The sequence below is a fragment of the Stegostoma tigrinum genome, chromosome 16 (assembly GCF_030684315.1).
Source record: "Stegostoma tigrinum isolate sSteTig4 chromosome 16, sSteTig4.hap1, whole genome shotgun sequence".
Classification (NCBI taxonomy): domain Eukaryota; kingdom Metazoa; phylum Chordata; class Chondrichthyes; order Orectolobiformes; family Stegostomatidae; genus Stegostoma; species Stegostoma tigrinum.
This window is the reverse complement of record NC_081369.1, coordinates 45,372,935-45,389,315: the sequence shown is the minus strand read 5'-3', so window position 1 is coordinate 45,389,315 and position 16,381 is coordinate 45,372,935. Positions and strand designations below refer to the sequence as shown.

At 41.8% G+C, this 16,381-nt stretch overlaps 1 protein-coding gene across 2 annotated transcripts in view; it reads left to right on the top strand.

Annotated features, from left to right (window-relative positions):
• Positions 1–4,743: 4,743 nt before the first annotated feature.
• si:dkey-238o13.4 (uncharacterized protein LOC560780 homolog) overlaps positions 4,744–16,381 on the top strand; it is a 38,296-nt gene continuing 26,658 nt past the window's right edge. For both annotated transcript variants that reach the window (XM_048546761.2, XM_048546760.2), the window contains exon 1: positions 4,744–4,914. In XM_048546761.2, the coding sequence (XP_048402718.1) occupies positions 4,827–4,914 (88 nt within the window). In that variant the 5' untranslated portion in view covers positions 4,744–4,826. The remainder of the gene's footprint in view (positions 4,915–16,381) is intronic.

Here is a 16,381-nt window from a genome sequence, read left to right as displayed (position 1 = left end):
GATCGTCTCATATTGGTGATGGTCATAGCCTGGCATTTGTGTAGTGCGAATGTTATTTGTCAGTAGTCAGACCAAGTTTGAAAATTGTCCAGATCGTGTTGCATTTGGACAGGGACTGCTTCAGTGTCTGAGGAGCCGTGAATGGTGCTCGACATTGTGCAATGGCAGGATTAAAACCTGGGTCTCCAGAACATTATCAGAGCTTCTGGCTTAATAGCTTAGCAATAATACCACTAGGCCATTGCCTTTCCTATAGCTGGTGAGTGTCTCTCATGTTGGCCTGGTTGCCAGGAGTGAAGAAAAAAACTGCTTTTGTTGTCCTTCAGGCTATCTTAATATTTGATGATATTTCCATCACTCAACCCTGTCCTGAGGGTTACCATTGAGCACAGAGTGAATTGGGCTAGCAGTATAAATACTGTGTTTGCAAGAGTAGGTCATCCTGCAGTGATTAAATCTGGCTCCTCAAAGTTTGTCCACCATATGTGAGGCAGAAGTCTTAGGTATGCTGGAATACTGTCCATTTGCCTGAATAAGTGCATCTTCAGCGACATACAGGGAGCCTGACATCATCCAGACAAAGCAATCTGCTTGACTGGCACCTCCTGCACAAACTTTAATTCCCTCCACCATTGGCACTCAGTATCAACAATGAGTAGCATCTATAAGATGCACTGCAGAAATACACCAAGGCTCCTTAGGTAGCACTGCCCAAATCGATATCCATCTAGAAGGACCAGGGCAGGCAGGTTTACCATTACCATCACATTCCCCGCTCACCATCTTGATTTGGGAACGTATCATCATTTCTTCCGTTTTGCTGGGTCAGGGTCCTGTACCTCCATAATGCCATCATGGGTCTACCCACCCCAAATAGACTACAGCGATTCAAGATGGCAGCTCGCCACAACCTTCTGGAGGGCAGCTAGGAAGAGGCAATAAATATTAGCCCAGCCAGTGAAGACCACAACCTTTGAATGAATATTTAATAAATGGGATCATTCAGTCTGCTTAACCAGGTCTTTGAAAAAGTCCAAACCTCCCTTACACTGTATTTTTTGTTGATGGTCATCTGCAAAGGATTGGTGTATGACATCCCACCTTTTGCTTCAAGGTCACTGGGTGTGGTGACTTCGACCTGCAGACAGGGTCACATATTAACCCCATGGTCAAATGTTTTGTTAAATAATGACTGTGCCTGGAAGAATGGCCCAGGTTGCAGTGGAAAGAGTGCAAGCCACCAGCATGTAAAACTGCCAAGCGAGCATGGGTGGAATGCTGTGGGTGAACCTAGTCTATAGTGTGGCTAGAATAATAGAGGACTAAGCTAATAACTGAGTCAAAATATTGTGAATGTAGTCTAACCCATGGGAAATAGAGGGATGGACAGTGGCTGTGGTGTCCTTTGCAAACCTATTGATCAGCCTCTATATCAGCTGTGGGTATCAGATGTTGCAGGTGGCATTGTTGGCTGGTAAAGGATGAACCCCTGTTTCCATGACAACAAAAACCAACCTCCCAGGAAACATGAAAAACAGAAACACAACTGAAGATTTCATTATCTAATGAGATGGTGAATCTGAGTCCTTAGCTTTGACGAAGCCACAAGAGAACTTTAAGTTATAAAATCTGACATTCTTGAAACTCCAATAAGATCTCAAAGCCTTTGGTGGTACAGGTTTTCAGGAATACACCACCATTTCAACTGGCCAAGACTGCAACTTGACCAGGCCCTGGTGCAAGAACAAGAAGTAGTGGGGAAAAAGAGATCAATTGCAAAGAATTGCCAAGTCACCCAAACATCACATCAGACACTGACACTGCACATGTATTAGAGAACAGCTGATAGGTGAGATTGCCACATGGTGGAACTCTGGATTTATGCACCCACAGCTAGGCCAGAAGGAAATCAGAGCACAGATGTCAGACTGCATTTGCCCAGGCTTTCAAAAGGAGGGATTGACGTGCAGGAGAGGTGTTAGTATTCGCACAGCTAAAATTAAATTGACTACTAGTTTTGATGTAAGTGCTGCAATCCCACTCAAATATTTCTATGTTGTAATAATACAGCCTATGTAAGCATACTGTGCAATAAGAGGAACTAAGAGTCCAGACACAGAGATTGAGTTAACATGCAAATTAGCAAACCCAAGGATAATAGTTGACATAACAAGGACCAACATGTTAAAGTGAGAATTATAAATATACACATATTTTAAAAAATCAAATATATATATTTATATGTGTGTGTGTGTGCGCGCCCATGTCTGTGTGTTAAGGACACTGTATTTTTCAATTGTTCTTTGGGTAACTGAGATAAGCTTCTTCTTTGTATATACTCGGATAAAATGTTTGAATACTCAAAACACATAGACTTGAAATTAGTCACTCTTTTCATAACGTTGCTGGACTCCTTCATGCTTCTTAACACTCAGCACAAGCTTTTCTTTTAAGCCTGTCAGTACAGCAAGCATTTCTGTGTTTCTACTCATCAACACTTCTCTCTATGCCACTCTCACTGAATCTTCATCTACATTGTCTGCATTAAGAGCTTGTGTGGAATCTCCGTTTCTGGCAAACTGACATCTGTGCTCTGATTTCCTTCTGGCCTAGCTGTGGGTGCATAAATCCAGAGTTCCACCATGTGGCAATCTCACCTATCAGCTGTTCTCTAATACATGTGCAGTGTCAGTGTCTGACGTGATGTTTGGGTGACTTGGCAATTGATCTCTTTTTCCCCACTACTTCTTGTTCTTGCACCAGGACCTGGTCAAGTTGCAGTCTTGGCCAGTTGAAATGAGGAAAGCACTTGGGTGGGCTTGTGGGTTAAAAACAAGACATGCATTTTTCAACCAACAGCAGCTTGTACACGAGAAGAGATTTTGGAATGAGTGGGAAGTAAGATGTGAGAAGGAGGATTAGGTGTGATCATGGCCGTCAGCTCTGCTATTGGCCTCAGCCACAGCTTCAGCCATGGCCGTGGCCACTCCAAAGCTGTTGGGCTCATCTTTGCTAACAGGACGAGGACATATAACTGACCCTATGTCAGAAAGTTTCAGCTGCCAATGGTTGTGCACCACCTTACCCTTCACCTGTTCAGATGATGCATCTGCAATGGCTTTGCAGGTTTTGCACCCTGTGAGATGTGGGTGTGTGGTTTGCAGCCGTGGCATATGCGTGATGGCAAGCTAAAAGTATGAATGTGAGAGTTGAGTGGTGTTTTGTAGATATTGTTGGGAGTTGAGTGAAAGGAATGCAATGAGTTAGCCATGCATATGACTGGTGGCTCATTTCTGGCATTTGAAAATACATTCATCAACCCTGCCCATTCTGTTTAGGTCATTTAATTTCTTCTTCCTAAACTTTATCCAGGTCTTTTGGTGAGAGTGGGGGCCCCTGTGGATTGAGGATTTCTCTCTTACAGCCTAGTTCATGCATCCACTCTTCCCCAGTCACTTCCAGCCCCGGTACCAGCCAGAATACACCCGACTTTAGGGGTTCAGGTGGACTTGAAGCACTGCAGACTTGCCTAAAGAAGTGAAAGCGAATACTTAATGCAGATGTTGGTGACTGAAATGAAAACAGGAAGTGCTGAAGAGACTCAATGGGTCCGGCAACGTCTCTGAAGAGAGAAAGAGAAATAATGATTTGATTTCAATATGATTCTTCAAAGGTTTATGTAGTGTGAACCGCGTATGTCTTGGTCCTTCTATTGGGACATGCAGACAGCGAACAGTGCGTTGAACCCTGGGCTTCAGTAGCCATCACTATGATTAGAAGGCAAAGCAATGTTCGTGGGTGCTAGCATAGGAAGGAACACATGCATCATCATCCCATTCCTGTGTTAGGGAGTACAGGACTTTGCTCCCAGTGTACTCCTACAGAAGCTGGGTAAAGTTTTGTAATGAAAACCGAAAGAACTGCGGATGCTGTGAATCAGGATCAGAAACAAAGTTGCTGGAAAAGCTCGGCAGGTCTGGCTGTGTCTGTGAAGGGGAAAAAAAACTTCTGAGGAAGGGTCACCGGACCCGAAACGTTAACTCTTCTTTTGACTCCACGGATGCTGCCAGAGCTGCTGAGCTTTTCCAGCAACTTTGTTAGAGTTTTGTAATCCTGCAAAATTACGCAGAATTTGACTAAATATTTCACACTACATTCAACATTCAAAATCTCGCCTGGGTTGCTACCAAGTGGGATTGAAGATCAAAAGGAATGAAACAATCACGGGGAGGAGATAAAGTTTTATTTTTGAAGATGGCAGTTGTCAGAGACAGCTGAATGAAGAGTGGGACGGATATTTCTGAAACCGACTCTCGACCCGTATTTCTGTGCCTGGACAATCTTTTACTCTGGTCTGATCTCGCAATCTCGCCTCAGGAGGACAATGTCCTCTGTCGCGTTACTGCTCAGATTTCTGGCACACACAGTCAGGAGGATTGCAGGTGACAATTCCACAATCAGCAGTTTCCAATCGGGCATTTCGCCGCTTGTAACTCCAAACTGTTTGGGAAGGAGTCGTTCTAACATAACACCATGTAACATTTATACGATCTAAGGGACATGGGCAGGGATAGGCATAAAGTATCGGTGGGTTTTGTTCCACCACGACACGGCTCTATCGGGAAGGCTTTTTAAAGCTAGCTGTTGATGGGCTAGTGCTGTGCCCTGAGATGTTGGGTGTGATGTGGAAGGGAGGAGTTTTGTATCTCGGTAGGGGGGCGGAGCACACACCTCCAGGTCCCATATAAGAAAAGGCACTAGCTCTATGCTGGCAGTTGTGTTCATTTCATTCTCAGTGGCTGCAAACGCTCCCAGCTTTGCCCAGAATGAGCGCTCCAGGAGACCGCACTGTCCTTGTTCTGGGGGGAGCCGGAACAGTGGGCTCGGGAACTGTGAAAGTATTGCTGGACAGAGGTAGGTGGCAAATGTTTGGGCGCTAAAACATAGCAGCTGTTGAAGTTAGACACGTACATAATCCACAAAGCATCTCCAGCCTGCTCTGGTTAATGTTCGCGCACTATCGCTACCATCGTGCGAAGCTGCTCGTAGTTTCATGATCAAGGTAAACTCCAGTTGACTTCTCCCCGAGAGCAGTGCAACGTGAAAATGACGCTCGAGGGGGTCCTTTGCGATGCTGGGCAGCGGAGAAGGAAGTCACTCGGCCCGTCGCCACGTTGTCAGCTACCTGAAAGAGCTTTCCAATGATTACACCGCAGTTCGAGTTGAAGCTGGCTGGGTGTGAACGTTGAAGGAGCAAGGGAGGGTTTTGGTACCCTGGCCCCTACTTAATCTTCAAACAGCATCACCAACCAGGTGGCCACGTCTCTGTTTGTGGGATCTTGTTGTGTTCATATCGGTTTGCCCGTCTCTCACGTTACAACAGCGACTAACATCAAGTATTTATTTGGCTGTAGCTTTCCGGTTGGTAGGGAATGGTAACAAAAGTGGCTAATGCAAGGGTATTTCCCCCTACAGTCCGATAAATGTTTCTTTTCCCCTGTGGATTTCCAGTTCTCACTGACAAATGAATTGAGTCTAAATCCACCGCCACTTTCAGGAAGAACGTTCAAACAACCTCCAATTAAAACAAAGTTCATTTCAGTCCTGAAGAAGGGTCACTGGTCTCGAAACATTATCTCTGTTTCTGTCTCCGCAGATGTTGGCAGACCTGCTGAGTTTCTCCAGCATTCTTTGTCTATGTCCCCAGGTTCTTTCGCCAACTGCCTTACATCTGGGTCCCCCAGGTAACCTTCCTGTCATTGTTGATTGTTTTTCTATATTTAATCAATCATTCATGATGTCAAAAGCTTTATTGTAAAGCCTCTTAAGGAGAACAAAGCCAGTGTGTTTAGTCCTTCAGCTCCTGGTGTCAGGATTAAGTTCTCTTCTACATGGTCTCTAAGGTTTTGATATCCTTCTGTTGTTTAAATGCTGCTGAAATGCTTCAGGTTGTATCAATGATTTATTGACCTGAAATCAATCCAAATTCAACGTGAAACAGAGCGGCAGGATTTTATTTTGCACAGGATGGCCTGTATCTGCAGAGGGGCAAAGTAAACAGTTCATGCTGTGTTGCAAAATTTCTCTTTTTAAAAGCAGGGCAAATTCCCAACTCTCTTTGTTAATTGAATCTAACTGTAAAATCAAATCTCTGTACACAGTCCTCAAAGGCAATGGTTTGTTTGTTTAATACTGTAATCTCCCGTTTCAGGAGTGGAAGAAAATAGGGGGGAAACCTAACATGATTGGGCCATTCAAATGTCTCTTACAGCTACTTGACCAGCTCTACTCCTTTGTTGTTTTGTGCAGCTTTTCACTCACCATATTAAATGTTTAAAAGATGAAAGGTATTTTGCGATAGTCTTCAGTTCAGTTACAGCCGCAACAAAGCCAAGCCTGTGGCACTTTGTGAAACCAATTACCCAGGTGTAGGTGAATGTGACAGCACATGCCTCTTTAATTCACCTTTCATCTATTTGTGAATGACCAATTTCTGCCATGTCAGACAATCCTTTTAATAAAGAGAAGTTTTGCAACTTACAAACCAGAAACCAAAATGGAGATTCTGAAGAAGAGTCAAATGAAAGTTGAAACATTAACTCTGTTTCTATCCCCACTGATGCTGCCAGACTTGCTGGGTTTCTCCAGCTTTTTCTCCCTCTGTTTTGGACTTTTCTCTCTTTCTTGTTTGTTATTTGTGTGTTGTTGTTAGGTAAGGGGTTTGGTTATGTGGATGAGCACCATCATCAAATCCTGCACTAGCTCACTTACTACAAAAGACTTTCCTTCTCAACCTCTTTCCCTACGTCAGGTGTGGCTATCCTTAGGTTAAAGCACCACCATTTCTCCCTCAGAGAGCAGTTCTTATGGACAATGGCAGCTATACCTTTACCATGTTGAATAAAATATTAGAGGCTCCAAATTAAAGAACATTGGTAACTGCTATGGTATGTCAGATCACCAATGAATGTGGACTCAATGTGTGTAAAACCTCATATTCCAAAAAGCATTGTCTTAGAGATGGATGAAGGCATTAAAAGATAGATAACTTCCCTTCTTAAACTCCTGTCTGTTATTTTTTAAACATAGATGTTTGGGCCTGTGCCATATTCATTCATTGGCCTGTTAGTTACTGTAAGTAGTATGACAACTTAACCATTTGTTCTCTGACCACCAATAGAAATCCAACCTGATGTTAAGTCTGAAAGCCTGAACTAAGGGGCAGTACTGTGGGAATGCAGTGAAATCATTCCTTGCAGGCAACTTTGAAGCCTGTGGTAAGGCCTGCAATACCTTCAGACAGTGGATGATTAATGCCGGCTGAAGCGTCTGACGCAACACAAGAGACGAAAGAGGGGTATACCTGGCCAACCAGCAAAATGCATTCTACTAGATAGACGATGGGAACTATAGTGAGACTTGGCCCACCGTAAGATGACTGAGTGATTGTGCACAATTTAGGAAATTGAAGTCAAAGTGCCTTTCCAATGCTTCCTCTGAGCAACAGGTTAAAAATTCAATTTCCATTAACATTTTCCTGGTTATTCTTATATGAGCCATTTAATTTGCATCAACTGTTGGTGGGATGATTGTGTGAACTATTTGGCAGTTCTTGAGCCTGACAGTATGGAGAGAGATTTCAATAATTAACTTTAGTAAATTTAAAAATTCAGTTCTGTATACTGTCCTCTCTCACCCCAACAAGATTATTAACCTAACCAAAGAGATTTCTTGGTGAGATGATGATGCTGGCTTCATTTTGAAAGTTTCAAAGTCAATGTCTGCACACACAACACTGAGTTACTGCTGCCCCCAACACAACCACTCTTATCAGACAGCTCTCAATGATCCCATGATCATTGACATCAGTTGCTGTTTGAGCAATTTTGTGCCTGATATCAAGTACTAAATGAGATTCAGTTTCCACCAGCAACCACACTGCATGGCCAGAGCTCATCATTATTCACATGCTCCAGGCCAGACTTCATCAGTTTTTCCACCTGTCCCATTGGACTCAAGTCGGTGACCTAACCGGTTCAACGAGTTCAACCCTGAACTGGAATTTTTATCACAATCCATTCATTCCATCAAGATTTCCCACTCCTACTTATGAAAAGTTGTTTGCATGTCTTCACTCTTTCCATATTCAAAACATTTCCCAATCTTTCCCTCAACAAATTGTTTTCTCACGTACACATACTGATCTCATGGAATCTCCTCCCTTATAATATTCAGCTATTCCAAAAATATGAAATCTAATTCTCTACTGCAAAAGGCCATAATTCCAATATAACTAATCAATAGTATATTCCAATGGCTCACTGTTAAAGATTGACAACATTCATTAAATGCATTCTTGGAGTGCCGGTGATGTAATGATTCAATTGCTTGATGCTTGCCCCCAGATTGCAAATGTTGTTGCATTGCTGCTCTAACAATTGGATCTTCAGTTGTTCAGAGCTTCCATTTGTGGCTTTGCACAAGAGGTCATGAGGTAAGAAGGTCTGAGAATTGGAGGTGAATGGGATGCAAACAAAGGAAACCGAGCTCCATTTTCAAATTTGGATATTGCTGGACAATTCTACACTCAATGTATTGAATTTATTTTGTAAATTTGTTCCTGCTGTTGGATCTGTTAAGCATTGCTACATGTATACACATTTAAACTCAAACTTCAGAGAAAAAGCCAATTTGTAGTTAGCAGATTCCCTTGTGTACATTAGTTTTCAGGTCTGTTTATGTGCAGACCCATTTCATTTCAAGTGTCCCCCATTTTCAGCAGAGTTAACTGCTGTAAAGGACTGTGTTTCTCAGGTTTCTATATGCCAGCATTAGGGCAGTAGCTGGAAATAAAAGGTGAAATGCAATGGGGGTTTGTCAAAGCTCCCAAAGGCAAGTCTGAAAGTGGCAGTGACTGTTGGAAAATGGACAGCTCTTTGTCCAGGAGCTGAAGTGATGGGAAAACTGCTCTGTCCCTGAGATCAAATGTTGAAGATGTGTTCAGAAATGAAGCAAGATCTCTGCTGCTATTGATGCTGGAAAGATAACTCCATTCCACAAAGGCCATTTTTACAAACTGTTGCCATACATTGATATGAAAGTGACTGCCTCAGTAGAATTGGGAACTGCAAGGCACCAGAGTAAGTAAAGTGTTGATGATCTAACCTGTGTAAGTTCTAAATGCAGCAGCTGTAATCACCAACAAAAACAACAAAAACAAAGTTGCTGGAAAAGCTCAGCAGGTCTGGCAGCATCTGTGGAGGAGAAAACAGAGTTAATGTTTTGGGCCCAGTGACCCTTTCTGTTGCCAGGGCTGCTGATCGTTTCCAGAAACTTTGTTTTTGTTCCTGATTTACAGCTTCCGCAGTTCTTTTGGTTCTTAGCTGTAATCACCGCTTGAATTCCACTGACATTGCGGAGATGTTTCTCCCAATTTGCTTGCAGCAGTAACTGGGCAATCAGCATTCGTTTCTGGGAGACTTCAGAATAGGCAGGAATTTGGAAATCCTGTGCTGAACAGGCATGATGTTGTATTTTGTTAATCCATCTTAGGATAGCTTGGAAGGCAGGGTGGATATAGTCCATAAAATAACAAGCACTGGAGTGCCTGTCAGTTTCTCACTACCATGTTATTAAACCAGTGGTGAAGAAGGTGGAGAACAGCACTGTCATCCCAAAAACAATTAAGGGTCTCTTCCCATTGTGACTAACTCTTCACCTGCAATGGCAGGTAATTCAATGTGCATGAAGACTGGCAGGTTAGCTCTGGTCCCTCTCAGTGGAGAAGGGATACCTCTAAAAAGGCAATAAAATGTGAGGCTGGATGAACACAGCAGGCCCAGCAGCATCTCAGGAGCACGAAAGCTGACGTTTCAGGCCTAGACCCTTCATCAGAGATGATGAAGGGTCTAGGTCCAAAACATCAGCTTTTGTGCTCCTGAGATGCTGCTGGCCCTGCTGTGTTCATCCAGCCTCACATTTTATTGTCTTGGATTCTCCAGCATCTGCAGTTCCCATTATCACCTCTAAAAAGGCAGTTGTTTGGATCATAGACGGGCCACCCAGCAGCAATGGCCCACCAAACTCCACCAGAACCTGTTTTTCAGCTCTCCCAAAGCCTACTTAGCTGGCTGCGAATATGACTTCCTTCCATGGTGTCCTCTTGATCCTGGTGCAGTCTCAGCAATGTCTCCCACTCTTGGTGGCAGCACTGAAATTGCTGAGCAGCTGGTTCTTCTGCTTTCTGGCAGTTCTTGGAGGACTGGCACGTGTCCTTTCAAAAGACATCAGCTTCTGTGAAAAACTGCTGGAGCCTCAAAATGCCTGGGTTCCGGCTAATGCCCAAGTCAGTATGTCCCACAAACTTTGGGCCAATTGTTGGGGTTCCTGCTGCAATGAGAACATTTTGGCTGTGATTCCAGAACCTTGCCTGATTTTCAAATGCTTTACAACTATTGTTAGTTGTAATCTCTTTTATTTTTACGATAAGTTTTTATTTTAGCTATCAATGACACTCTTAATTTGAGAAATATAGAAATGATTCAATTTCTATTATACTTCACTTACCCTGATGTTTTACATGAAAGATTGGTGCCTGTTAATCAGTTATCAATAAATTAAGTTTCCTTTGTTTTCTACAGTGTAGTGGTAATACTGTGCTAAATTTCGTGAGCATTATTATGGCACCTCAAGAAATGTTGGCATTCTTACACAGTGCTACTAACTTACTTCAACGCCATATAAGTCAACAACCCATTTTCGTTGACCACACCATTAAAACCATTTAGCACTTTACCTTCATGATTTGTACCTCTCAATCTCAAAACAAACACAGAGGGATAACCTGAGTAGTCGGTAAGTGTCTTTGTTTCTGTCCCAATGTCATTGATTTGAAAGAACCTTTGTATTTTGATATCTTTGGCATTTAAAATTTTAAATAAAATAACTTGTAACAACAAAACCAAACGTATACAACAAAGCTGCAGCTTGTTTTCTCCCATGTCCCACCAAATTCTCATATTGGTATTGGCATTTTTGTCAAAACAAAATCAATGAGTATTTGGATGGGCAAAACTGCAAAAGTTATGACAAATATCACAATCTTGAATCAGTCATGCCAACAGCCTGCTATGTCGACAAATTTAATATGTTTCCAGAGGCATCATCATAAACAGGTAATGATGCAGAACACAACAGAAATATCTTCACAGTTTTTCTACAGATTTAATTTTGTTTTTAAAGACATTTTTACCCTTATGTGGCAGTGTACCTATTTTGCATGCAATATCATTCTCCTGGATAAACTTGTTTTAAGAAGCTTAAAGCTCACTTGATATCAAAAAGCACCTCTAATGCTTCCCAGCAGCCTATTTTCATGTAGTAGAGTTGATGTAATGAAACATCTGAGGTGCTTCATAGGAACACTATCAAACAATTTTTGATGGTCAGTCACAGGGTGAAATGAGGACAAATGAGCAAAAGCTTGTACAAGAGGCATGACTTAATAAGAGTCTTATAGGAAGAAAATGAGTAAGAGAAGTGGAGAGATGTACAGGCAGAATTCCAAAACTTTGCTAAGCAACTGAAAACATAGCCACCAGTGATGGAGCACAAAATGCCAGAATGAGAAAGTGTAAATATCTTGGAAGGTTGTGTGTTTGGAGGTGATTGTAGGAATAGGGAGAAGTAAGGCCATGAAGGGATTTGAGAATAAGGATACAAATTTTGAAATTGAGACATCACTTGACCAAAAGGTATTGGAGGTCAGTGAGCTGAGGGTGATCAGGAAATGATACTTGATGTCAGTTAAGACACGGGTGGCAGAGGTTTGAATAACATATGATTCACGGAAAGTACAATTTGTAAGTGCGGCTAGGACTGCATTTTTTCCTCAGGACTTTACTATTCCAAAGGCGTAGTACGAGGATTTCTGCAGCAGGGAAAAAGACAAAGTGGAGTATCGTTGTCATGGCATGCTCGATGATAGTGTGAAAATGAGGTTGGAAGCTCATCTTGGAATCAAATGTGACAACACGGTGTCAGTTTCATTTTCCACAAGTGTAGTAGACAGAAAAAAATAGTCTTTATATTGGCCTTGCGGTCATACAATATATTGCTTTGTTCAGAATTCAGTGGGGTCCACCCAATGTGAATGATACTTTAGTTTAAAATTACAGATGGCTTTCACACAGCATCTTAGAAGCATCTGTTTTGAGTTCTGATCTCCTATTTCTTGAATACATTGCTTTTTGTCAAAAGAATTTCCCTCTGGGTTTACAACATTGCTGAGCTTTGAAGGAGTGCTATGAAGCAGATGTTTTCATCTTTAGGAGCAAGACAATTTAGTAATATCAGAATTGTGAAAGTATCGTCATCACACAGACTGCAGTAGTTCTGAAAGAAGGGCCCTCACATTATTTTGAGGGGCAAATAAGGTTAAGCAATAAAGACTAGCCTTATTAGTGACATGAATATCTTGGGAATTAATTACACTATGAAGCTATACATCTTGAGTAATCAAATCCAAGTAATTACTGTCTCTGTTGGGTATCTTGAAACAATTTTGCTGCAAAATCGCTCTAAAGTTAGATTGTTACCTTTCTGTCACAACAGGTAGATTAATTCTAGTCTATTTTGGAAGAATGAGTATTTTAAATCCAAATAACTTGCCCAGTTATCATCCTCTTTAAAATAGTTTAACATTTTTCTTAAATGATATTATCAGCCATTAGAAACAGGTTGTTAGAAAACAGAAACTTAGAGTTAGTCAATGGTGGTTCTATCAGGAATTGACACCTCTAACATTAATGTAGATTAAAATCGTTCTCAGTTATAAATGTGATCGGAGGGCTATTGTCAATTCCGAGATTTAATATGAAGCAGGATTTTCTGCACTGTGGCCAATACCTCCTGATCAGCTTTCAGGCCGGGGAATAATGCTACCCTTGATTAAACTCCTGAGAACTACATCATTTATATTAACCTTAGAGTCGCTTTCCCAGCTTGAGACACAATAGACAACTCCTGATAAACTGTAGACAATAAGATTAAAGATGCAGTGCCTCTTGATAATACCTTGAATCAAAATCAATTTATTTAATTTAACTTATTCAATTCCCATTATTCAGGGAATTAAATACTAAGTATACTTAATATAACCATTCACTTCCTCAAGCTAAATGTTTTGTAGGATACATGGAACATTCTTTTTTCTAGCCTTACCTGGTCCCCCTCCCTTACCTCTTCTTCTGGTTCATTAATGACTATAGTGGTGACATTTCCTCTCTCATCCTAAACTTCAAAAATCATCAACTTTTCCAACTTTCCCATACTTTCACATGGTCTACCTCTGACTCATCCCTTCCTTTGCTCAAATTCTCCATCTAGGTTTCTGCAGATAGAATGTCAACAGTATCTTTTACAAAGTCACAGAATTTCACAGCTGTCATGATTACGCTAGCTTCCATCTTGCTTCCCGTAAGGATGCTGTTTCAATCTCCCAGTTTCTCCAGTTCCACCACACCTGCTCTGACAAAGCCTCCTACTGGCATTTCTGAAACAGCTTCCTTTTTCCTCAATTGAGGATTTCTTGTTATTATAATTGACGTTGTATTTGAACATGCCTGTCCAATTTTCCGGTCTTCTGCTCTCTTTCCCTTCTTCCCAGAATCATACTAGGATTCCCATTGTCTTCAACTTCTTGTCACCATCTTTCGCATTCAATGGATTATTTTCTGACCACACTTGATTGATGCCACCACATGACATTTTTTTCACCCCTTCCCACATTCTAAAAGGACCATTTCCTCTAAAAGACATGTCTGCTCTTCAGTCATCTCTTATATACTATCCTTTTACATGTCATCTTTCCATGCCTGTGCAAGAGATACAGCTCTTGCCCTTTTACCACTTCCTTCCAGGATGAAACAGTTACTTACAAATAATACCACTCGATCTTCTACTTCCATCTGAATAAGCAAAGAGGCTTGGTCCAAAGCCCAGAATCTCCAACTGTATGGCATTCCCTTGCTGTTACTGTTACATGTTCCATAAGATTTTTAACAGAAATCTTGGGGTAGACCTTAAAACCCAAGTCTTCTGATTCAAATGAAACAGATGTTCTACTGACAAAAGCTGAAATGTAGCCAGATATATTTGCACGTTAATTATCCATTTGAAGCAAAAGATTGTGCCAGCTATAGCAGAGGATACCAAGTATCAATATTGTGCAAGTTCAACATAAAGGGAGTTCCCAATAGTTTAATGAGTAACTGATATAATTGGTATGATACTGAGTCATTTTAATTAGCAATATCTCTAGTCACATCTCAAACCTGAGTTAATTGATCTCAATTGAACATTTCTGATTGTGGGAGAGAAGAAATTGGTTAGTGTTCCCACACATGACTGCAAATTATTTGCATCTTACATTTGCGACTAGCTCCTAGGAACAGCTGATGTTGGTTCCCATGAACTGTGTAGTTCAAATGGATCTTTGGCAGCTACAGTTCTTGAACAGTACTTGATAACAGATCAACTTATTGTATAGAGAAGTGGTAAAGGTCAAATTTCTCAGTTTGAATCAAATCGGGGTTTTCACCTGTAACTTACACAGTGGCAGGGAGCTGTTCTGAAATTCCTTGTCTTTAGTGAGGTCACCATCCAGGGAGTGTTGTAAATGGTGTGGAACCCATATCTTTGTTATTTGGAACAGGGCCTCTGCTGGCCATAAGTCCCGTCTAATTGCTCATCCACCTGTCCAGCAATCCACCATGAACTTTAAGGTTATAGAATCAGGAAAGGGTGCAGCCTTTCTCTAATGGCTCCATAGCTTACTGTGATTTTACTTTCTGAACACAACTATTTGTGTAATGTAATCAGTGTAATCACCTCCAGGACATGGCAAAGGAAGGCAGATCATGAATAGAGAGGAAAAATAACTGCTGAACATGCCAAGTTTCAATCATTTTACTGCTGTAGTAGAAAGGGTGTGGGTGGACTAATGAATCATCCAGTCTAGGATCTAAGTTTTAAATACAAAAATCTTTGAACATATTTCACAGATACTTTGAGACACATTAGTCATTAATAGTACCTTGTAATATGTCTTGTGAACTCAAAAGGAGTCTGTGGTTAAAAATTAGTTTTGAATTTACAAATAGTAAAAACTCAAACAAATGACCATTGTCCTTTCTGGTGAAAGAAAAGTTGATCATTTCCATATCTGAATATAATTCTCCCTAAACCCTGGTGAGTTGCTTGTCATTTTAATAAAATTGATAATTGGATGATATGAACGTTCTAAATATCATTTGCTATATAATTAAGAGATGGGTGAGTGAACAGAACTTAATCTAGTTTGCTACAGTTGATATCTCCCTTGGGTCCATAGTGACAGAGGATCTGTCTCTTGATGCAGACCTTGGTTGTACATAGGGAAACAGATCGACTGCGATGACATCAAGATGATCAAATTGATGATATATAAAGCTTGTGCTCTCAGGCAAGAAAAGAGATTCAAAAAAGATTTGTCTTCTCTATCCACAGTGCTTTGTGAATATATATTTTAGCATCTCTCTGGGACTCCCTTGTCCGCTCCACACTCCCCTCCAACTCCACCACACACGGCATTTTCCCTTGCAACCGCAAGAAGTGCTACACTTGCCCCCACGCCTCCTCCCTCACCCACATCTCAGGCCCCAAGATGACTTTCCACATCAAGCAGATGTTCACCTGCACATCCGCCAATGTGGTATACTGCATCCGCTGTACCCATTGTGGCTTCCTGTATATTGGGGAAACCAAGCAGAGGCTTGGGGACTGCTCTGCAGAAAATCTACACTCAGTTCGCAATAAACAACTGCAACTCTCAGTCACGAACAATTTCAACTCCCCCTCCCATTCCTTAGATGACATGTCCGTCCTGGGCCTCCTGCAGTGCCATAATGATACCACCTGAAAGTTGCAGGAACAGCAACTCATATTCCGCTTGGGAACCCTGCAGCCCAATGGTACCAATGTGGATTTCACAAGCTTCAAAATCTCCCCTCCCCCCACTGCATCACAAAACCAGCCCAGCTCATCCCCACCTCCCTAACCTGTTCTTCCTCTCACTATCCCCTCCTCCCACCTCAAGCCGCACCTCCATTTCCCACCTACTAACCTCATCCCACTTCCTTGACCTGTCCGTCCTCCCTGGACTGACCTATCCCCTCCCTATCTCCCAACCCATACTGTCCTCTCCACCTGTCTTCTCCTCTAGCCTAGATCAAAAGCAGAACTACCAAGATTGTTGGCACCCCTCAAATAGTGGTGATTTCAATGGCTTGGATGCTTTCACGAGTGGTCTCATACCCAAAGCTTTGCTTTGTAGAGGCTTACA